Raw genomic sequence first — 24178 nt, 5'->3', positions numbered from 1 at the left:
TCTCTTTTTCAATCAAAATGTCAGCTTTTAATTGTTCCGGAACTGTGAATACACCTACAGTTATAGTCATTAAAAATTAGAAAAGCTAAACCACATAATTACCAACTTAACTGGAATCAGAATTTCCAATCATTACAGAAGAAGGAAAGTTGAAAAATTAGATTTTAAAAGGTTGACTACCAAGGTATGTAATTTACAAAATGAATACTTGTCTGAGAAAAGAATGTGTATTTTTAGCTATAACAAGGGATCTGTAGGGATCCAGGGTATCAGGAAAGGACTTGGTCCACGTCCATGGCCCCTAACCTGACAGACTGCCAGGGTCTCACAGACACACAGCACATGGCAGACACTGGCAAGGACGATCTGGAAGTGAACTCATGACAGACGACGTGTCTCGGCGTTGCGAAGGTGCATAGCTTGCTTCCGGCTGTGCAGCAGGAGCTCCGGCCCCAGGTGCAGCGCCTGGGGAAGGGTGCTGGCGGCACGCCCCGCTCTACCCAGCCCAGGCGGCTTGCATTCCTCTCACCCACAAGGCTTCTTCTCTATCATCTAGAACTTCTTTCCTCTTCTGATTTATCTTTTTCTTTTTCTTTTTTTGAGATGGAATCTCAAAATCTCTGTCACCCAGGCTAGAGTGCAGTGGCGTGATCTCGGCTCACTGCAACCTCCGCCTCCAGGTTCAAGTGATTCTCCAGCCTCAGCCTCCCGAGTAGCTGGGATTACAGGCACCCGCCACCACGCCCGGCTAATTTTTTGTATTTTTTAGTAGAAACGAGGTTTCACCATGTCGGCCAGGCTAGTCTCGAACTCCTGACCTCAGGCAATCTGCCTACCTCAACCTCTCAAAGTGCTGGGATTACAGGCGTGAGCCACCACGCCCGGCCTGATTTATCTTTTTCAAGACATTTTAATACCTTTTTAAGAGCCAATCCCGTCAATGCCTCTGACAGTGGCACAGCACCCTGACCAGAGGACGAGAAGGCTGGCAGGCAGCAACAGGAATACTGCTCAAGAGAAATATCTAGAAAAGGAAGCACACTCTACATGAATTCAGAACAGAAGACTCCCTCACAAGTGATTCTCGTGGCCAGTCTTTCCCTTGTCCAGGCCTCAGCCTCCCCTTTCCCAGAAGCAGAAGCAGGGCTGCTCCCTGCAGCTTGTGCCAAGACCCACAGTTGCCTGCTGGACCCTGCTGTCACCACGCCACACTCTGTCCAAACTAGTCCTACTTGCTCAAAGGCAATGACATCTTGAGAACAGGTGCTCGGCTGCCCAGTGCCAGCCAACTTCTAAATCAGACAAAAAACACAAAGTTGGCATTCACGCACGGGCAGCATGTGGGTAAGGACCAGCAGCTGACCCAGCCAGGATGAGCCAGGAACAGATTAGAATTTGAAGCTGTGACATTTATGTTGCTTCTCCAAACTGCATAGTGATTTATATACAGAAGTGCAGGAAAGCTTGTACTACTAACAACGGATCCTCCCAAAATGGTCTGACAGGCAGTGCTGACACACCTTCTAGGACAAACGTGGGCACGCACTTTTAAACTCTTTACACACTGGAAAAGAGTCCATCTGAAGCAAACCAAATCCCACAACCATTTGCTCACTATTGATAAAAATCTCAATCATGGCCAGGCGTGGTGGCTCACGCCTGTAATCCCAGCACTTTGGGAGGCCAAGGTGGGCAGATCACCTGAGGTTGGGAGTTCGACACCAGCCTGGCCAACAAGGTGAAACCCTGTCTCTACTGAAAACATGAAAATTAGCCAGGCCTGGTGGCGTGCACCTGTAATCCCAACTACTCAGGAAGCTGAGGCGGAGAATCAGGAGAATTGCTTGAACCAGCAGGCGGAGGTTGCAGCGAGCCGAGATCATGCCACTGCCCTCCAGCCTGGGCAACCAATGGAGATTCCGTCTCAAAAAAAAAAAAAAAAAAAATTCTCAATCATTAATAACACATAAAATACAATAAAGGGCCCCAAAACAGCGGCCTGAAGTTTCAAAGGAACTGCACTTCTTGGAACCCAAGATGCCATTCATTGCACTGCACACCATTATTTTATGAAAGAAAGAAAAAAATGCTGCAAATGAAACTATGACTTGGACTGGGCACAGAGACTCACACCTGTAATCCTAGCACTTTGGGAGGCTGAGGGAGGCAGATCACTTGAGCTCAGGAGTTCAAGAGCAGCCTGGGCAACACAGCAAAACCCTGTCTCTACTGAAAATACAAAAATTAGCTGGGCATGGTGGCACACGCCTGTAGTTCCAGCTACTTGGGAGGCTGAGGTGGGAAGATAACTTGAGCCCAGGAGGTCGAGGCTACAGTGAGCCGTGATCATATCCAGGAGGTTAAGGCAGGAGGTCGAGGCTACAGTGAGCCGTGATCATGTCACTGAACTTCAGCCTGGGCGACAGAGTGAGACCTCGTCTCAAAAAAAAAAAAAAAGGAACAAGAAACTGACATGTAGAAGTGCTGCCACGTGAACAAGGTGTCTTAGAATCGATGAAACACTCTAATTTAGAAAAAGTTTTTAATATCACAGGAAAATTATGACATGTTAAAAAGGGATACAAATTAACATTATCATATTTTGAAACACACACAAAAGAAAGTCTAACAAAATGCTGACAGTTCTCCTTATTTTTTTTAAAGAGACACGGTCTGGCTCTGTAGTCCAGGTTAGAGTGCAGTGGCACGATCACTGTAACTGAACTCCTGGGCTCAAGTGATGCTCCTGCCTGGGCCTCCTGAGTTGCAGGTATTCCAGGCGTGAGCCCAGCCAGCTATTGTCTTTTATGGGATTATGCCTGATTCATCTTTTCTACCTTTCTCAATGTTACACATTTTCTATAAGGAGCACTCTCTCGTAATTAAAAAAACAGACTTCATAATAAAATAACCCAACAGAATCTCAACTAACCCAGAATCCAAATAAGAGGCTAATTGTTTTGGCTCAACTCCCTTTTTCACAGAAAAATAATAAAACAAGATGATAAAGGAGCCCGCCTTCCCTCCCGTCTGCACTCTGTTCCTGGGCAGGGAGGCGTGCAGCCCAGCAGCCTGTGGCAAACAGCTTGCATTCTGCACAGCAGACTTGTCTAGATAACCACCCACGCCCCTCCAGCTCCTTCTCCCCAGGCAGGCGGAGCGAGCCCTGTGTGCTGGGCTCCACTGACAGTCAGAAGAGTGAAGGGCGTCCCACCAGCAAGCTCCTTCTCCCCAGACAGAGTGAGCTCTGTGTGCTGGGCTACCTCAACAGTCGGAAGACTGAAGGGTGCAGCGAGAGTGCCCTGCCCCTCCCTCCTTCAGAACCACAGCTTAGCCCTGTCACAGAGACAGCGGCTGAACTATGCTCTGCTGACTCTTCCTACACATCTGCCCATGGGCACCTGCATGCATCTACAAGAGAATGACGGGGTCCACGGGCAGTGGAATAAAAATCATTTTAGACATCACCAAACGGCCCTGAAGGAAGCCACCCACATCCCTCTCATCCACAGCTCCCCGGAGCCCCAGCCAGGCTGCTCGATGGCTGAGGAATTACCACACTGCCACATACATGCCGTGGTCTGGCCTGCTTTTGACTTCATTTGTTGGTTTGGGTGGGCACTGTCACCTGGGCAGAATCCCAGGATGATTCTGTGAATAACCACAGCAGTCCCTGGGGCAACCAGGTGGGTGAAGAGAACCCCAACCAGTCCTTCCAGAGGCCCAGCCACAAACAACGGATCTGGGGCCCGGCTGGACCTCTGGGGTCAGAGTTCTAGGACTTGGAGTCAGTCTCACGTCTGTGAGGTGAGGGCCACCAGAGACAGGAGGGAAGCTGGGGAGATGGCATCGCTGCCTAGAAGAAAGTTCCATAGGAAGAAGTTTCAGGGATGTCTGGAGATGAGGCGTGGTCTGGTTAACTCTCCCTTGGCCAGAGCCGTCTGACCCTTCCTAAAACTCTGGGGAGGCTGTGGTGGCAAACGTGGCCTTGGGAGTGAAGCTCCTCTTTGCAATCATTCCTGTGTTTGGATTTACCTGCTTTTTCAATAGCGTTCACTAAATGCTTTAGTAAAACAGGCTAGTTTTGCTCATTAGTACCTATTTCCATTTTCGGTGAAGCTCACAACAATCCTACACATTTCACAGACGTCGCACACACACACGGAAGCGTCTACAGTGCGCGCTATCTCCACGCTGGAGTCGAACACACTAACATATCTCATTGCCAGCGCTTTACACTCACTCAGACGCCGTGGCACGCTAGCACAACACCCCGTGTGTGTGAAACATCTCGCCTACAGCATCCAAACGCTTTCGTGAGCTCTTAATTCAAACAGTTTATTCTCAGAGCAGAGGAATCAATGCTAGTGAAAGAATCAAACTTATCTGTCATCCAAGGAATTCCATTTACAAGATATTTATGATGGGCCTTTCCCCCCTTACCTGATTAATTCATACGTTTCTCCCAAGAGTGGATTAAATGGTTTGCCGGTCCTCTCCCACTGGGAAGCCACAGCCGAAACAGCAAAAGCAGCCACAGACTGTAAATAATCCACGGGGGGGACAGGAACAGCTTCAGTTAGGAAACGCGCTGGAGAAGATGGCCTCTTGTGGAGGGCGGTGGGCACCTGGTTTCTGTCACTATTTGTTCCGTGTGAGTTTTCAGTTTTCCCCGAGCAATGTGTCTGAGATTATGGGACTTCCAGGGAACGCCCTTCATAACCCGCCACTCCCCCGACAGCACAGAAAGAAGGAACTGGGTGCTGCCTTCCACCCCCGGAGCCGGGCCCTTCTGGCAGATGCTGCAGCAATGTCAGCCACTCTGTCTCATATGCACACACAAGGCCACACACTCAACACACGCACCCCAAGCACTCATTCACAGAGGCATGCGCACACACGCGCACAGGGACACACGTTATGTGCACCCACAGTCACACACTTGTATTCTGTTATTTTTTAGACACAGGGTCTCACTCTGTCACCCAGGCTGGAGTGCAGTGGCGTAATCGTGGCTCACTGTAGCCTCTAGCTCCTGGGCACAAGCGATCCTCTCTCATCAGCCTCCCAAGTAGCTGGCATTGCAGGCATGCACCACTGCACCTGGCTAAGTTTTAAAAAAATTTTTGTAGAGATGCGGTCTCACTGTGTTGCCTCAGCTGGTCTCAACCTCCAGGAGCAATTCATCCGCCTCAGCCTCCCGAAGTGTTGGGATTACAGGCATGAGCCACCGTGCATGCCCAGCCCACAGTCACACACATGCACACACATGGGGCGCAGTGGTGCAACAGGACCCAAGAGGAGCCCAAGGGCAGAGCCCACCGCCACCTTCAGCTCCAAGAGGCGGAGACTCCCGGCAGGAGGCGGCAGCAGGGAGCTCTTGGGGCCACTGAGAGCCCAATGGCATTTCCGGCAAGTTCTGTCATCACACACCTGTGGTGATAGGACAAATGCCACGACCGCCAGGCAGGATGGCACTGAACACTGGGGGGAGCTGTGCGAGTCCTCACAGATGCCTGGGGCCCCAAGACTGTGTGGCCAGACATGCAAGGGGCGTCACTTTCATGACAAACTCCTGCCTGGCACCCCTAAGGCCCACCTGCATCCTCTCCAGGGGCTGGGGCTGGCAGGAGGCCCTGTGGATGAGGTACACGTGCTCCATGTACTCCGTGATCCGCTGCAAGAAGCTCAGAGGCTCGTTGAAGGCGATTGGCATCGTGATCTTGGACAGCTCCTGGAAAGATGGGGAAGACTTGCTGGTTACTGCTGCCTTCCTGACACCGCTGGGCTGCCCGATGCCCCTGCTCTGAGCATCCCTTCATGGAGCCGCAGCCTCTGGGGTTGAACCGGATCTTCAAACCCCCCATGGGTGAGCCACTCCCTGCCCCATCGGCCCTGCCCTGTGAGCCTCGGCTGCCATCAGACCTGACACACAATCTGTGCTGAGCCTGCAGAGGTCTCTGGCATGACACCCCTGAATCCTCTCTGCCTCCCCAGCCCACCGCCCCATTCCAGACACAGAGACTGCCACAGGGGCTCCTGGGCCCACCTGCGCCCCCTCCCCTACTCCACATCTTCTCCACCCCACTTCCAGAGTAGTGGTCCCAGGCTGGGCACAGTGGCTCACACCTAAAATCCAAGCACCCTGGGAGGCCGAGGCGGGTGGATCCCTTGAGGTCAGGAGTTCAAGACCAGCCTGGCCAACACAGCGAAACCCTGTCTATACTAAAAATTCAAAAATTAGCTGTGCATGGTGGCGCACACCTGTAATCCCAGCTACTCAGGAGGCTGAGGCGGGAGAATCGCTTGAACCCAGGAGGTGAAGGTTGCAGTGAGCCGATATTGTGCTATTGCCCTCCAGCCTGGGAGACAGAGCCAGGCTCCGTCTCAAAAACAAAAAAACAGAGTAGTGGTCCCAGGCAGAGCCACCCGCGCCATTAAAAATAGTCCCTGGCTTCCCGTCCCTCCAGGATGCCTCGGACACACCTGAACCTGGCAAATGAGGCCTCCCATAACATGGCTCCATGCGGCTTTCCCCTAAGGCCTTCTGAGTTGGCAAAGGAGTCTCAGGTGTCTGCTCCCAGGCCCTGGACGGCACAGAGAGGGCGCATGGCTTAGTGGGGGAAGCTGGGAAGGTGCCAAGGGGACGAGTGCCCACAGGGGCCACTCCTCCCGCCGGGCTTCCAGGAAAGGGATCCCAAGGGCAGTAGGCATTCCAGGGAAACACAGCTGTCACCTCAGGGCAGGCTCTTCAGGAAGGAGCAGAGTCTGGGGTGGGCAAAGCAGAGGTAGAGGGAGAGGGACAAGGAGAGAAGGAGAGGACCAGAGAGACCAGAAAGGGACAAGGAAAGGACCCAGAGAGGCCAGAGAGGGACAAGGAGAGGACCCAGAGAGGCCAGAGAGGGACAAGGAGAGGACCCAGAGAGGGACAAGGAGAGGACCCAGAGAGGCCAGAGAGGGACAAGGAGAGGACCCAGAGAGGCCAGAGAGGGACAAGGAGAGGACCCAGAGAGGGACAAGGAGAGGACCCAGAGAGGGACAAGGAGAGGACCCAGAGAGGTCAGGGAGGGACAAGGAGAGGACCCAGAGAGGCCAGGAGAGACAAGGAGAGGACCCAGGGAGGGACAAGGAGAGGACCCAGAGAGATCAGAGAGGGACAAGGAGAGGACCCAGAGAGGCCAGGAGGGAGTGGAGGAGGAGATGCTAGTGGCAACAGGGACAGGGCAGGCTTTGGAATCCACTTGCTGTGGGTTCCCAGCTGACACACACACGAGCTGCTAAGCCTCTCAGGCTCCTCGTCTGCACCAGGGACTAGGACGGCCCCACCAAGGCCTCAGGACACCACGGGCACTGCGTGCACAGGGTGGACGGAGGGTGGGCGGGGTGTGCACAGCACCACAAGGACGCGCTCTGCCTGGGCCGCGAGGTTCCCAAAGCTCAGCGTCCGTGCTGGGAGGGGGGCTCTGCTCAGACACTGGGTCAAGGACGAGTGCAGGGACCGAGGCTGAGAGCACAGGGCAGACGCACAGAGCCTGCGGCTCAGGCTGCTGCAGGGGCGAGCAGGCCCCAGATGGCACTGGACACACAGGGACTGTGGGCTTAGGAGGGGCTAGAACTGGATTCCAACTGAGGCAGCCCCGGCACATGGGTGTGGCCAAGACTGCACAAGGGAATGTGGCTGCCGAGGAAAGCAGGAAGACAGGTGACCCTCGTGATCAGAGCTCAGCATTGCAAGAGCACATGGCAGAGAAAGAAGGAAGCCCCGAAAGAATGAGCAGAAAAGCAGACAGATGGGGGAGCATTTGCAATTTACATTCCAGACCAGGATCAACAGCCTCCCGTGCTCTAAACGCCTGGTAAACTAGAAGAGGCCACAGTCCACAGCGGCCAGAGATGGGACCAGGGAGGCCAGGAAGTGCGGCCGGTGGCGGCCCTGAGCATGGGGGAGACGCTGCCTTGCTCAGGAGAGGAGAGATGGTATCGCAACTGCGTGCAACTCCCACCCAGGGAAAGCCCCCCGGCTGCTGTGGAAATGCACAGTGATGCAGCCCCACGAGGGGACTGGGCTGCTTCTAGCAAACTCTACGGGTATTTGCCCCTGACCCAGCAGCCCCACTTCTAGGAATCTATCCCACAGAGCCTCGGCCAAACACACATGCAGTGCTCTTTGCTGCCGCACGGCTGGATCCATGAAAGATCAGAAATGACCCGTATGTCCAACAACGGGGCGCCAGTCCAATAAGCTAGGGGGCAGCCATGTGAGGGAGCGCCGCGCCATTAAAAGATTCAGAAGTCGGCCAGGCGAGATGGCTCACGCCTGTAATTCCAACACTTTGCAGGGCCAAGGCGGGGAGGATCACTTGAGGCCAGGGGTTTAAGACCAGCCTGGGCAACAAAGTGAGACCCCGTCTCTACAAAAAAACATTTTTTTTTTTTGAGTTGGAGTCTCACACTGTCGCCTAGGCAGCAGTGCAATGGTGTGATCTCGGCTCAGTGCAACCTCTCCGCCTCCTGGGTTCAAGCGATTCGCCTGCCTCAGCCTCCCAAGTAGCTGGGATTACAGGCATGCACCGCCACACCCGGCTAATTTTTCGTATTTTTAGTAGAGACAGGGTTTCACTATGTTGACCAGACTGGTCTCGAACTCCTGACTTCGTGATCCGCCTGCCTCAGACTCCTAAAGTGCTGGGATTACAGGCGTGAGCCACTGCCAAAAAATTTTTTTAAAGTAGCTGGGCATGGTGGTGGGTTCCTGTAGTCCCAGCTACTCCAGAGGCTCATGTGGGAGGTTCACTTAAGCCCAGGAGTTTGAGGTTACAATGAGCCATGATCCTGCCACTGCACTCCAGACTGGGTGACACAGCAAGACTCAGTCTCTAAAAAGAAATAATAAATAAATAGATTAAGAAGTCACTGCATGTTGCTATGGATATACTATTGAATTTTAAAAGGTGGAGAAAGCCTCTCATTTATGTAAAGAAGTGGGGAGAAGATACATATAGAATCAGCTGTGTGACGCATGAAAGACATGCCCTAAACTTGGCTCCTGGTCACCTGTGGGGAAAGCAGAGAGCACCAGGAGGGGACAGGGACAGGAAGCTGACTCTCCTGGAATATACCTTGCTTGATAAATTTGATGCAGGACCCATAATTTAAAAAGAAAATTAAATTTTAAAAAGTCATCTCTCAATATCAAAAATGAAACAAATGAACCTATGTCATTCCTTTGGTGGCACAATCACCCAGCGAAGAAGCACCCAGGTGGTTTTAAAATGCAGGCATTTGGCCGGGCGCGGTGGCTCATGCTTGTAATCCCAACACTTTGGGAGGCCGAGGTGGGCGGATCACAAGGTCAGGAGTTTGAGACCAGCCTGGCCAACAAGGTGAAACCCCGTATCTACTAAAAATACAAAAAAAAAAAAAAAATTAGCCGGGCACGGTGGCAGGCGCCTGTAGTCCCAGCTACTCAGAAAGCTGAGGCAGGAGAATTGCTTGAACCCAGGAGGCAGAGGTTGCAGTGAGCTGAGATCGCGCCACTGCACTCTAGCCTGGGCGACAGAGCGAGACTCCCTCAAAAAAAAAAATAAATAAATAAATAAAAAATAACGCAGGCATTTGAGATATACCCTGAAGACAACGACAAGTGGCAACTGCAGGAGGCACAGACATGTGCTGTCTCAGCAAAGACACTGTCGGCAGCAGAGCTGGTCCCACAGGTATGTGGGGCAAAGTGAGTGAGTCACAACTGCGTGCCGGTCTAAATCTGTCCTCGCCAGGGCTGCAGAAAACTGGGACTGTCAGTGAGGGAGAAAAGAGACGCAGACATGAGGCCGCAGAGGTTAGGTGAAGCCTGTTGGCCCAAATTTGAAGCATCACCGAAACAAACAAAAACACAATTCCTAGCTGTAGGAACAGACCTCGAAATAAGACTACCCCGGTGGCCTCCTGAGAGCCCGGCTGTGGTCCTGAATTCTCCTTCTCTCCCTGGACAAGTAGATGATGCCAGACCCCAGACAGTAAACGCACAGGACAGGCCTGAAGCTCCTTTTGTAAAGGACTCCGGGCCACCTTGAAGAGACTCTCACTGACCAAAGATGGAACAATCTGTGGACTGGAAGACATCCAGAACTATCCCCGGCAATCAATAAAGGGTGATCATGTTGGCGCGGCTCCAACTAGCAATTCCTAGTGAGTTAATGGACCCAGGCTCTGAGCGCCCACAGCTCTGTTTGTTTGTTAGAGACAGGGTCTCACTCTGTCACCCAGGCTGGAGTGTAGTAATGTGATCACCGGTCACTGCAGCCTCAACCTCCCAGGCTCAAGTGATCCTCCTACATCAGCCACCCGAGTAGCTGGGAGCCCAGGCATGTGCCACCATGCCCGGCTAATTCTTTTTTGTAGAGATGGGATCTCACTTTGTTGCCCGGGCTGGTTCTGAACCCGTGGCCTCGAGCGATCCTCTCGCCTCAGCCTCTGACAGTGATTATAGGCGTGAGCCGCCGCACGCCTGGCCTGCCCACAGCTTTTAAATTCAGAGAAAGAGCAACAAAAAGGCTTCCTGACAGAGGGACACAAACAAGGTCCAGACACAGGACTGCAAACACCAGAGGGCAACACGTGAGACCACTGGACATTTGAACATAGATTGAGTATCTGATGATATTAAATAACTTTCTAAAGTTATTTTCTAAAGTATAATAATAATACCACAGTCACATTAAAAAAGAATCCTTACCCTTTAAATATACATAAGAAATATTTACAAACAAAAAGATGTCTGGAATTTGCTTCAAAATACGAGGGAGGAGAGAAGCAGGGGGGTGTGGACCAAACAGAAAGAGCCACAGCCTGTCACTGCAGATCCAGAATGAGCCACAGCCAATCACTGTGGATCCAGAATGAGCCACAGCCAATCACCTCGGATCCAGAACGAGCCACAGCCAATCACTGCGGATCCAGAACGAGCCACAGCCAATCACTGCAGATCCAGCTATGGGGACATGAGCTCACCACTGTCTGTCTGAGTCTGTCTATGTTGGGACTGTCCACGTTGCCAAGTGTGCTTGTGTTTTTTCAATACAAGCTGAGAAGTAGTAAAAAGAGTGGAGTGCCACCAAAGCCTCCAAAGGGGAGTGTTTCAAAGTGAAGTGTAAGGGGTGGAGCCGCCCCGCAAGGCCCCTCCCAGCGCCTTTCTACTACGCTTGCCAGTCCTACGTGCTCACATGAAACTTTCACCTCAATCTCTCCACAACCCTCACCTAGGGAATGCAATATACATCACTTCATATTGTTGAAAAGATGCTTTTGGTCCTAGAATCTTTATTTATTTTTTTTAAGAGACAAGGTTTCCCTCTGTCATCTAGGCTGGAGCACAGTGGTGAAATCACGGTTCACTGCAGCCTCAAACTCCTGGGCTCAAGCCATCCTCCTGTCTCAGCCTCCCCAGTAACTGGACGACAGACATGTGCCACCATGCCTGGCTAATCTTTTAAATTTTTTTGTAGAGTTGGGGTCTCACTATGTTGCCCAGGCTCTGGTCTCAAGCTCCTGGCCTCAAGCAATCCTCTTCCCTCAGCTTTCCTGAGGGCATGAGCTACTACCACACCCAGCCTGTCTCAGAATTTAAAAGAGTCAAAATTAGGTGGTTTGTCAAGTTCACAAAAGACATTCCTCATCTATACCAAGACAGATATTTTTGTCAAGACCTGAATTATCCACATAGTCAAAAATGTACAAAAAACATTGCTGAAAAGAGAAAAAAAATCTCAAATGGTTTATTTTAAAAGAAACATACAGATATATACATAAATACAGATGTGTATGCATGAGCATTAGCACACTCGTATTTTTCAGTGCTGTCTGCTGAGAGGGCCTGCAGGCAATGATACCTCAGCAGCAATGAGCTCACCCAGCACTGGATTGTGGTTTCTAAACACCATTACCCAGTGAATGGGCTCCCTGGGGAAGTGGCTGATTCCAGGGTTAAGGCAGGGAAAATATAAGCTGAACTAGAGCATTCTTTAGTGCCTGAAATAAGTGTTCAGAAAAGGATGGGGGTTCAGCAGAAGGGGGAAAACCAACCTAGAAGAACTCTCAACACCAAAGGTAGAACACTTTGAGCAATTATTTATAGTCCGTAAATAAGGACTCTACTGGAATTCAACTCACAGAATAAAATACATGCTCATGAGTTCATACTAATACAAATAAATAACTGAATAAATATATAATTAGGGGAGAAGGGACAGCTCTCCTTTACAGAACAATTCCGATTAATAAAGGTAGAAGAAAGAACGAGAATGGAAAATCTCCATTAGAATGATTTCAGTAAAACCCACCAATGGATGCTACAATTGGCAAGCAGAATCCAAGTGTCTTCCCTAAAGCATTGATTACAAAGAGAAATGCAGCAACTTTGCAGTGGAGACACTTGACCAAGTGATCAGGTTAACAGTCCCACTAACAAGACATGTGGCTATCACAGAGCCCCTCAGACAAGGCCCTGGCAAGGGTACCTCACTTCTGTGTGTGCCAAAAATACAGAACCTCATTCTAAGAAGAAAATATCAGACAAACCCAAATTAAGGAAAAGTCCACTAAGTAACAGACCAGAGCAGCTGCCACCAAGTGGAGGAGCCCAAATGCCATGAGGGTCCTGGGACAGGAAACGACATCGGGGACACTGAGGAAATACAAGTGACATGTGGAGCTAAGATGCATTTCTTGCTTTGGTCACTGACCTATGGTTATTCCGAGAGATGCTGGCATCAGGGGAGCTGGGTGGTGGGTCTACAGGAATGCTCTGTGCTATTCTGTGATTTTCCGTAAGTCTAAAATTATTTCAAAATAAAAAGTTGAGAAAAAGTGAAGTTCCCTCTGGAAAAAGAAAGGACTAAAACAGATAAGGGCAAAAAATCACCAGCACTAGAAGACATGGTCTGAGCAAGAGTGACACGTATTCCCAGGCCATTTGAGTTTTCAGTCATCAAGCGCTGGCCCAGGAACCAGCACGGTACAGAAGGCACGGGACACTCCCCGCCCCTGTGAGGCACAGCTTGGGTTCTCACAGTCAGGAAAGATCATGAAAGGGAAAGTCTGTAACTTCTGGGTGCTCATTCCCAGCTGGTTTTTCTGTCCCAAACCCTGAGCACCTGACAAAGGCTGACACCCCTCCTGCAGCTCAGCACGTGGCCAGGGAGGGTGCCACGGAAGCCCCACCCACCTCACGCAGGCCACAGGGCTGGATGGGTGCTTGCAGGATGGTTCTTATGTCCCGTTTCACCTACAGAACACCTCTTCCCCTGACTTGCTTGTTCTTTTCCTGTTTTATTGTCTTAATCTCATGCTGTTTATAAACGTAAGAGTGCATTTTTTCTTTTCCTTTTTTTTGTTTTTGAGATGGAATCTCACTCTTATCACCCAGCCTGGAGTGCAATGGCACGATCTCGGCTCACTGCAACCTCCGCCTCCTGGGTTCAAGCAATTCTCCTGCCTCAGCCTCCCGAGTAGCTGGGATTACAGGCATGTGCCACCATGCCCGGCTCATTTTGCATTTTTAGTAGAGATGGTGTTTCTCCATGTTGGCCAGGCTGGTCTCGAACTCCTGACCTCAGGTGATCCCCCACCTCGGCCCCCCAAAGTGCTGGGATTACAGGCCTGAGCTGCCGCACCTGGCAAGAGCGCATTTTCTTAAACCACCAGCACTGCAATACCTTCCCAGGAGTCAGTGGTGCAGCCCCATGTGTGAACACGGGCCCCCGGACTCACCAGGCCAACACACTTCTTCAGGATGGTCCACACGCTGAAGTCGCTTCTGCTGAACATGGGAGCCGGCAGCGATGTCCTGCGAAGCACAAAAGGGGTACGTGTGGGTGAATTCAACACAGGACTCTGACTACTCAAGGCGGCTGTGCTCAATGACCATTTCTCTTTAATTTTTACACCTAAACATTGGCATTTCTACATTCTGGCATGCCTAGGGACACAGGGCACGACTGCTGCCTAGACGCCTTCCACACCCATGTTCCCAGGGCTTCCTGGGAATGTTCATGACAACAAAGATGACTCTGCAGTCTTGGCCCCGCAGTAGCCCTGCTGTTGTTTCCTCTCAGAGCTGGGGGACAGGGTGGCAGCTGGAGGGAGTCCCTCTGCCCACAGAGCCCACAGCCTTCTGGGGGCTCCTGCTGGGTCCCTGGGGCAGTGGCCAGACCACAGGCAGAGGTCAGGCGCGAGGGCAGCAAGTGACCTGAATTAAAAGCTTTTCCGCGCTTTAAACACGTGCTTGCTTTCCTGAGGGGCATTTCTTTCCAGGTCATCTTCCAGTCGGCTGCAAGGGGGAGCCCATGCCCTCATGCTTGCACCAGGAGACCCTCACCCCCACCACTGCTCACCACTCATCGACCGGGACCACTGACCCGGGGCCCTGGTCTCCCCACCAGGAACGTGGAGCTGGAATGAGACACTGTCTCCATCTAGGAGGGGAGCGCCTGAATGGAGACATAAACTTGGATTTGGGGAGAGGCGTGCCAGACCCACACAGGACACCACAGAGCAGGGTGCAAAGAAGGTGCTGCAGAGTAGGGGCCCGGGGTTCCCTGCTGCTCACAGCCCTCCAGGGACACCCCAGGGCTCTCCTGCTGAACTCCCATTTCATGGAAGCTGCTTTGAGGGGCGTTTTGCCTCACACCCAGCAGAACCTTGGCACCGACACTCTGACCTCCGGAGTGATGAAAGCGCGAGCTCTTGTCTGCTCTGCTCCCGAGCTATGCCCCGGGAATGCCACGTCAGGGCAGCTGGGTCAGGGCACACTACTGGTGTCAGGGGGCAGGAGGGAAAGGACATGGCAGCTATGAGGCAGGGTGGAAAAGAAAAGGAACATCTGCTGAGTACCAGGCCCGGGCTGCCAGAAGCCAGCACCCAGCTCTGCTCCGCCATCGTCCGTGCACGCATTCAGTGAATACTTTGTGATTTGGAGGTGCTACCAGGAGGGGAACGTGGCTCTGCGGAGGGTCAGGTCACATCCCCCAAGGATACGAACCTGCATGGAGATGGGATGCATAGGAACTACAGACAGGAAAGAAGAGAAAAGAGGCCCCAGGCCAAGGGAGCAGAGGGAGCTGACACACCCGAGGACCTGAAAGAGGCCCCTGCAGCTGGGACGGGAGGCAACAGGGCTCGGGGCCAGGCCTGAGGGCACAGGTGAGGGTGCTGGCTTTCTTCCTAAGAGGTGAGTGACCACATGGTGCACTGTCCGAGCTGGGTCATTTCTTCTAGTATAACAGGGCGCCATTCACAGTTCTGTAGGAGCAGCAGTGTGAGGCCGGCCATGTGGTCATCCTGCCTGAGTTTTAGGCAGAGGGTGACGGGGTGGGGGGGTCCAGATCTGTCTTTTGAAAAGTGCCTCTGGGCTGGGCATGGTGGCTCCTACCTTTAATCACAATACTTTGGGAGGCCGAGGCAGGCGGATCACTTGAGGAGGTCAAGACTAGCCTGGCCAACACGGCGAAACCCTGTCTCTACTAAAAATACAAAAATTAGCCAGGCATGGTGGCACATGCCTGTAATCCCAGCAACTTGGGAGGCTGAGACAAGAGAATCATCTGAACCTGGGAGGCAGAGGTTTCCGAGGTCACGCCACTGAACTCCAGCCTGGGCGATAGAGTGAGACTCCGTCTCAAACACAATAAATACACATATACACAAATGCCTCTGCACAACAACAGGAATAAAAGGCAGGGATGCAGAGGCCACTCTGGAAACAAGGGTGGTTGGGTAGACGGGCATGTTGCAGAGGAAATGGAAGAACTGACGGACCTAACAGCATTTAAAGCGACCGCAGAGTCAGGGCTAGAAAACGGGGAATGCAGGAGCGGGGGTGGGGGCTCCCATATCTGTAGGGTGAGAGAACGAACAAACCAGAGGTGAGATGCACATGTGGGCGCCCAAGTGGACCCACCAAGCAGGCGTGTGGGCCTACAGCTCGAAGGAGAGCCTGAGGCCAGGCTGCAGCAGCTCCCTGGAGCTGAGACACACATCAGCGGCTGTGCCTGGAGCCCGCAATGCAATGCCACCAGCTCCAGGGCCACTGCCTGCCCCACCTGACACTTGTCCTGCCTTTGTGCCTTTTTTTTTTTTTTTTTTTTTTGGAGATGGAGTCTCGCTCTGTCACCCAGGCTGGAGTGCAGTGGCGTGACCTCGGCTCACTGTAACCTCTGCCTCCCGGGTTCAAGTGATTCCCCTGCCTCAGCCTCCCGAGTAGCCGGGACTACAGATGCGCACAGCCACGCCCAGCTAATTTTTTGTATTTTAGTAGAGATGGGGTTTCTCCATGTTGGCCAGGATGGTCTCGATCTCCTGACCTCATGATCCGCCCACCTCGGCCTTCCAAAGGACTGGGATTACAGGCATGAGCCACTGCGCCTGGCTCGTGCTTCTATCAACAAAGACTGAAGACTTCTTCCCTTTATTTTTTGAGCCAGGGTGTTGCTCTGTTGCCCATACTAGAGTGCAGTGGCGCCATCGTAGCTCACCATAGCCTCGAACTTCTGGGCTCAACGGATCCTCCTGACTCAGTCTCCCAAGTAGCTGGGACCAGAGGCGTGCACCACCATGCCCAGCTAATTATTTTAATTTTTTTGTAGCAATGGGGTCTTGCCATGTTGCCTAGGCTGGTCTCCAACTCCTGGGCTCAAGTGATCCACCTGTCTCAGCCTCCCAAAGTGCTGGGATTACAGGCATGAGCCACCACGACCAGCCAAGGACTGAAGACTTCTTGTGATGGCCACTGTCACTGGACTCTACCTACATGAAAACGAACGTGGTGGAGGAGGAAAGGGAATGAGGTCTTGCTACATCAAGGAAATTAAACCCTTCTTGTCCTGTAGGGGTCAGAGCTGAACACACTGCAATAGAACTCCGCTGAGACAGAGGATGAACTTGGCTGCCCATGGAAGAGCAGGCAGATCTGTAGGAAATCAGCAAGGGGTCTGATGATCAAAACGCCATGTACTATTTGCCAGGCCCTGTCAAAGCCTGTGTCACCCCAAATCCTCTCACAGCAACTCCTGAGGGCAGGGAGGGGAACAGAGGCATTTCTTAGATGGGGAAAGGCACTGCTCAAAAAATTGCCATCTGTGGATTCCAGGAGCCAAGAGAGGCATGGAGTCTCTCTGAACCCTTGCTGGCCAGACACAGGAGGCTGTCCAGACGGGGAGGCCAGACAGCTGTGGGGGGTGCCACTCCAGCTCAATGCTCGTGAGGGCTGAGGGGTACCCTGCAGAGTATTTTTGGGGTGATTACAGACACATTTTAGAAACGACAGACGTGAGAGAACATACCTGTGTTTCTGAATTCCATTCTCTTGAGAGGGCCTCTCCCCAATTTTCCCAATCCTATTATTTTTGCTGGTGTCTAAGTCAATCATTCCCGTGACTTTCTGATTTGCCTCTGAAAATTCCCCAGAAGAGTTATCAGAATCAAAGCCTGTGCGAGACAAGAAAATGGTCATTTTCGCTGGACCTGAAAGATTTTTTAAAAGCCTACCTCCAAGAATTCTGACTATGCAAGCAGGTGACTACAGAGCTCAGTTGTGTGAACGGACACATTTAGAAGAATTAACTCTGGTTCCCCAGAAGTAGACACGGTACAGAGAGAACAGGAGGGCGCCACGGAGCTTCCCTCCTAAGAACGCGCTCCCAGCGAGCTCCAGTGCCCAGGCTCCTCCCACGCTTGTGATTTGAGGTCCAGTCCCAGGCCATGAGCTTCATCTTCCAGAAGGAACCCTTTCATCATTTTAATCTGCGACCTACATGCTCTGGGTGGGCCACTTCTATCGGATTCAAACCCATCCCAAGGCTGCGACGCGCCCGTTGTGGCTCAGGGCTTGTGACCAAGGTCTGCGTCTTGGTCTGAAACACGCCTGCTGACAGTGTTTCAAGGGAGACCATCGCGGCACGCAAAGGCACCACTGAACTGTACCCAGCTAGGGAACAATCATGGAAATGCCACACACGTGACTGGACTCGGAGTGGACTCCGGATGAAGGGGGACTCTGGAGAAGGAGCTCTTCAGAATGTGAGTGAGATCCAGCCATGCATGCACTCCTGGAGCAAAAGTCCTGGAGAAGAACGGCCGGCCACTGCCCTGGTGGGGTGGGCCCTTCCCCAGGACAGAACAGGCAACTAGGGAACGGGAACATACGTCTCCCTTCAACTCCTGTCAGTCTGAGTCGCTGGAAGGGCCAAGTTCTGCTCCAGAGCTGGGCGGAGTGGGGGCTGGGGCCCCGCGATGAGTTTATTCCATGGGGGCTCTGGGCCTGTAGGAGCCGGCAACCACCCAGTGCTTCCAGGGTCTGACGGCTCCACGTGAGGGGCACAAGCCCGGGAGGGTCAGGTAGACAACTGCGGTCGGACCCCACATGCAGATGAGTCTGCCACAGGCTCCACAAGAACAAAGCAAAGCTGCTGTGTCCTGCCCCTCCACACAGCAGAGTCCATCCATAAAGGCAGTGCTGGGGTGGATGACATCATGATTTTGAGAGGATGGGTTAAAAAGGAATCCTGAAATGGCCCACGGTTTCTGAAATAGCCTGCCATCTCTCATGTTTTGCTCTCTGTCCCAAAAGCAACATCTCTAACTTCTCACTCTGAAGTTATCTTAAAAACATTCCCTACTTAAGGGAATTCCATGGGGCAGGACCTGCCCCCACCCAGAAGAATAAAACAGCACATCCCGGCAGCCACTGCAGCCTCTGACTCAGCCAACACTACACGGATGGCCTAATAACATTCTAAGACCTGGCAGCCACCGCAGCCTCCGACTCAGCCAACGCTACACGGATGGCCTAATAACATTCTAAGACACCACATGCATTTATTGTAGAAAAACAGAAAATACAGATGAGCAAAGGAGGAAGCTGAGATCTCCTATCATCGGCTCCCTCGGAAACCCCTGCTTTTATTAGCCCCTCTGCGTTCATAGCCCTTAATCCCATACACACTGTTCATGTCCTCCAAACCTTTCCTTTGAATGGCACTGATTCTTAAGACAAATTAAATGCCTAATGAAGTCATTCATTTAATAACTGCTTAGTTTACATACTTTTGAAATTAGAGTTACAAAGTCAGATGAGTATTATAGGTGGTGAAGGAGTCGAGAGTCTACCTCTAGCACGGGTATTTCATCGCATAAAGAGATGAAGTGGTTTTTTCCTTCCATTATTTGTTTTGAAGCCCAAGAACTGAGGGGGAAAATTCTTGTCACCTAGATGTCTGTCCCTTCCACTTCATCCTTGGGGACACATGGAGAGGCCTTGCCATGCAGGAGCAGCGCCCCACAGCCCCGCACACCCTGTGGCTCCTAGAACAGTGGAGTCCATCTGAGTACCACATCACACACAGCTGGGAACCCTGGGAAGTCACAGCAAACTGACTCAAAAAGCTCAGAGGTGGCCAGGCGCAGTGGCTGACACCTGTAATCCCAGCACTTTGGGAGGCCAAGGCAGGTGGATCATCTGAGGTCAGGAGTTCGAGACCGGCCTGGCCAACATGGTGAAACCCCATCTCTACTAAAAGTACAAAAATTAGCCAGGCGTGGTGGTGGGCATCTGTAATCCCAGCTACTCGGGAGGCTGAGGCAGGAGAACTGCTTGAACCCGTGAGGAGGAGGTTGCAGTGAGCTGAGATCACGCCACTGCACTCCAGCCTGGGCGACAAAGCAAGACTCTGGCTCAAAAAAAAAAAAAAAAAAATGGCCAGAGGTATTCGGGAAAGTATCAGTCACACCAAGACCCCAGACAAAAAGGACATCCTATGAGACTCCCAGGAGAGGAGGGACCTCAAAACTGCGCTCTCTGTGACAGACATGGCATCCCACTAGAGGGCAGCCCGAGGGTGTGAGAGCCTGACAACCCCTCCGCTGTGTGGGATTCAGCAGAGAACACAGAACCACCATGGATGAGTTGCAAGCTCCATGGACCCTCCTCTGAGAGTGCATCCGAGGCAAACACGCTGCAGATAATTCAGCTACGAAATCATGGAAACTGACTTCGAAATTGAGCCTTTGAAGCCAGTAAGGAGCGCAGCATCCCCTTCTCCTGGGGTTTTGGATAAGAGTAAGTCAACCATCTTGAGCTGCCAGAGCAGGTACAGGAGCAGCACAGCCTCGGGACAATCAGCCCGCTCCAGCAGGGCCACGGACCGGAGGCGCCACCAGAGCCATCAACGTCCTCGGGGTGTGGCCACAGAGACCCTCCTGACACACCCACCCTGGCAGGGCCACAGACTGGAGGTGCCAACGGAGCCATCGACGTGTCCTTGGGGCATGGCCACAGAGACCCTGACAGATCCTTGAGCGGCAGTAACCGCAGAAGTGCTTCTAAAGATCGTCACTAATTCCTGGCCTGCGGCCACATTTCCAAAACCGCTCCTTTCTGATCCCGACGCCTAAGGACAAGGGAACATCAAGGAGAATCTCCTGATGCCCCTTCCCACCAGCAATGGTCCTTTCCAGAAAAAACAAGCGGAATTCCAGATGCTGACTCCGAGGCACAGAAGAGTGGAGAATGAACATGAGGACCTGACAAGACATGAGCTCGAAGGGTTTCAGGCTCTTCCCTGTGCCAGGAGAAGGGGCGGCTCTGGGAGGCCAAGCTGCCAGCCCCGCCTGCCCTTTCCTCTAGCCGCCCCGTCACGTGCCCATGAGCCCTGCAACACGGTCTTCATTTTCTTTTTTTGAGTGACTGGATGCCAAAACACATTCTTTTCAATTAGGCCACAGGATTTCATTCAGACCACAGGCTGCACGCCGCCACTTTAAACCATCGTGCGAAAGAAAAAAATAACTGCATTCTGAGGCTGTGAGCGCAGCTGTGGACCCAGGGGTTTGCTGTCTGATGGGATGCATCAAGCAGTGCCAGGCAAGACAGGGCCACCATATCTAGAACGTTCTCATCATGAAGCAGAAATAGGAGAAGAAGATGGCTATCTCAGGAGACAAATGAAAATATCCGCACCCCAGGAAACTCTTCGGGAGACTTAAACCCTGTCAGCCAAAGTCAAGGCTTTTCCCACCTCTGAGATGGATGTGAGGTTTTGCTGAACAGTCCGTGTTTGGGATCGTGAACGCTCACCCACACACTGCTTTACTGAGCATCTTTACACCCCAAACGCCAGGTCCAACATCTGAATCCAGGGACGTTCACCCTTCCAGTACGTCCCTAGTTGGTTCTCTTTCGACTCACCTGTGACGGCATCAAAGAATTCTTCCTCTCCGTTCATCCTTCAGCAGCCAGCCTCCACAGCCCCTGACGTGTGCTCTTCTACTGAATCATCGTATCTGATCCACATCTACAGTGTAAGGAATTTTACAAACTTTCTCTTGGAAAAATCCAATAGACACAGAAGATCTAAAGGGAAAAAAATTTTGGCATACTTAGCTTCCAGAAGTTTCACGGTTTAAAAACATTTTAAAAATACCCATTCACCATCCTAAAATCAATCTAAATTCCATGTAAGCAAATTAGTAAAATAAATTATCACATCACAAACATAATTTCAAAAAGTAAACGAGAGGGAGCATTTATAACGTAAGATCAATCAATGAATAACAGACCAATAATTCAGCCCTATAACAAGAGTTGTTTCTAAAAAGCATTATTGGCTGGGCATGGTGGCTCACGCCTGTAATCCCAGCACTTTGGGAGGCTGAGGTGGGCGGATCACTTGAAGCCAGGAGCTTGGGACCAGCCTGGCCAACATGGTGAAACCCTGTCTCTAACTAAAAATACAAAAATTATACAGGCGTGGTGGCGCACGCCTATAGTCCCAGCTACTTGGGAGGGTGAGGCAGGAGAATCTCTTGAACTCAGGAGGCAGAGATCGCAGCGAGCTGAGATCGTGCCACGGCACTCCAGCCTGGGTGACAAAATGAGACTCTGTCTCAAAATAAATAAACAAATAAATAATTAAAATAAATAAAATTAAAAGCATTATCTACAGTTATGTAAGAAAACAATAAAACATTAATTTGGGAAAAGTCATGGGGGCAGGGTGTGGTGGCTCACGCCTGTAATCCCGGCATTTTGGGAGACCGAAGCCGGTGGATCACTTGAGGTCAGGGGTTCAGAGACCAGCCTGGACAACGTGGTGAAACCCTGTCTCTACTATAAATACAAAAATCAGCCAGGCATGGTGGCAGGCACCTGTAATCCCAGCTACTCAGTAGGCTGAGGCAGAAGAGTCGCTTGAATCCGGAAGGCAGAGGTTGCAGTGAGCCGAGATCACGCCACTGCACTCCAGCCTGGGCGACAGAGCGAGACTCCATCTCAAAAAAAAAAAAAAAAAAAGAAAGTCATGGGGGCAGTCAGAGAGAGCAGGTGAGCTTCAATGAGGTGTTCAGCATCCGAGGTTCAAACACGGCTCAGGAAGTTTTGCTGAAAATCATTGCAAACATTCACCAGAGGCTGGAACAAGTGGCTGTATAAGTAAATGGAAAATTATGTCTAAAATTTCACAACTACCTGAAACCAACATCAATTCTAGAGAATTGAGGCTGCTATGTATGTTAGCTACTCCCAGGATAAACTGAAGTAAACTTACATTTTCTCACAACGACCTTAGCTCAATATTCTAGAACTCATGCACATTAGTGTCTCCCATCAGGAAAAGCAGCGTTTGATGAACGACAAGAGAAGGAAGCCAAAATCAGCATCCTTACTTGTGCCAAAAATACAAAAACCAGCCCAGAGCTCTCTGCACAGTTCTGAGGGTGAGGGCGCCGCGGCGAGAACGGCCCCCAGTGCTGGGTGACCCCCCAAGCGGCTCATCCCGCAGCCCTGCCACAGCCGCAAGGGGCAGCAGCAGCTGCTTCCCTCCAGACAACAGGACAGCCACCACGTCCCCTGAGAGACTCTCCAGTGTCTCCTGGTTCCTCCCTCCTTCCCAGCCGGACTGCGGCAGCCCCTGAAGGCCGGCGCAGACAGCCCTGCTCACGGCCAGGGTGTGCTTGCCCTTGCAGACGGGAGAAGTTGCTGTCACTCACTCAGGTCCCCTTCACAACTGCAGCGATGTGCTTCCCCCTTCAGAGCCACTGAGGGGCCAGGGCTTCCTGAGGAGACGCGGCTGAATCCAGGACTGGGCTCCTCTTGCCATGGTAGCAAGGAAGCTGCCTGCCCAGAAAGACTGGGGTGTAGAGTTGGAATGTGCATCCCTCCAAACACATGCTGAGATCTGACTGCCATGTGACAATGTTAGGATGTGGGGCCTTTGAGAGGTGGTGGGACTGTGAGGGCTCTGCCCTCAGGAATGGCTTAATGCTGTTTTATAAAAGGGTCTGTTATAAAAGGGTGAGTCGGCCGGGCGTGTTGGCTCACGCCTGTAATCCCAACAGTTTAGGAGGCCAAGGTGGGCAGATCACCTGAGGTCAAGAGTTCCAGACCAGCCTGGCCAACATGATGAAACCCCGTCTCTACTAAAAAAATTCAAAAAAATTAGCCCAGGCATGGTGGCAAGTGCCTATAATCCCAGCTACTTGGGAGGCTGAGACAGGTGAATCGCTTGAACCCGGGAGGCAGAGGTTGCAGTGAGCCGAGATCACGCCCCTGCACTCCAGCCTGGGCAACAAGAGTGAAACCCTGTCTCAAAAAATAAATAAATAAATAAATAAATAAAAGGGTGAGTTTGGCCCCCTTTAGTGCGCTCTCTCCCCCTCCCTTTGCCTCCCCCTCCTTCTCCCTCCCTTTCCCTCTCTCCTCTCTCTCTCCCCCTCTCTTCCCTCCTCTCTTGCCCTTCCACCTTCTGCCATGAGATGACAGCAAGAAAGCCCTCAGCAGACACCAGCACCTTGAACTGGACTTCCAGACTCCAGAACGAGGAGCCTGCACATTGCTGCTCATTCTAAACTGCCCAGCCTGTGGCACTGCTGTAGCGGCACAACACAGGCTACGCCAGGGGCTCTCGCCGAATGACTCAGGATGAACCTACGGAAGCTCCCACAAGAAAGAGGAGACAATCTGAGCACCAGTACATGGGAAAAGGCTGAAACACAGTGAATACATTCAAGTCCAGAGTTCCTAAGATCCTAAAAAGGAGATTAACTGGTCATGGTGGATGATGCCAGTAAGCCCACAAGTTATTTTGAAACTGGCAATCAAGGAGATAGCATCCTGCCTTCCCTACACACA

General features: G+C 51.8%; 1 protein-coding gene across 4 annotated transcripts in view; it reads right to left on the bottom strand.

Annotated features, from left to right (window-relative positions):
• The window catches only part of OSBPL2 (oxysterol binding protein like 2), a 59333-nt gene that overhangs the window by 18152 nt on the left and 17003 nt on the right, over window positions 1-24178 (bottom strand). For 3 of the 4 annotated variants that reach the window (XM_055104921.2, XM_034947526.3, XM_034947527.2), the window contains 5 exons: window positions 21239-21403; window positions 17337-17481; window positions 13768-13843; window positions 5600-5734; window positions 4444-4541 (listed from right to left, as the gene is read on the bottom strand). In XM_055104921.2, the coding sequence (XP_054960896.1) occupies window positions 4444-4541; window positions 5600-5734; window positions 13768-13843; window positions 17337-17481; window positions 21239-21275 (491 nt within the window). In that variant the 5' untranslated portion in view covers window positions 21276-21403. Of the gene's footprint in view, window positions 1-4443; window positions 4542-5599; window positions 5735-13767; window positions 13844-17336; window positions 17482-21238; window positions 21404-22198; window positions 22321-24178 lie in introns of all 4 variants that reach the window. The other variant, XM_055104920.2, reaches the window with a different exon arrangement.

This window comes from Pan paniscus, chromosome 21 (genome assembly GCF_029289425.2).
Source record: "Pan paniscus chromosome 21, NHGRI_mPanPan1-v2.0_pri, whole genome shotgun sequence".
Lineage (NCBI taxonomy): Eukaryota > Metazoa > Chordata > Mammalia > Primates > Hominidae > Pan > Pan paniscus.
This window is presented reverse-complemented; position numbering and strand designations above follow the sequence as displayed.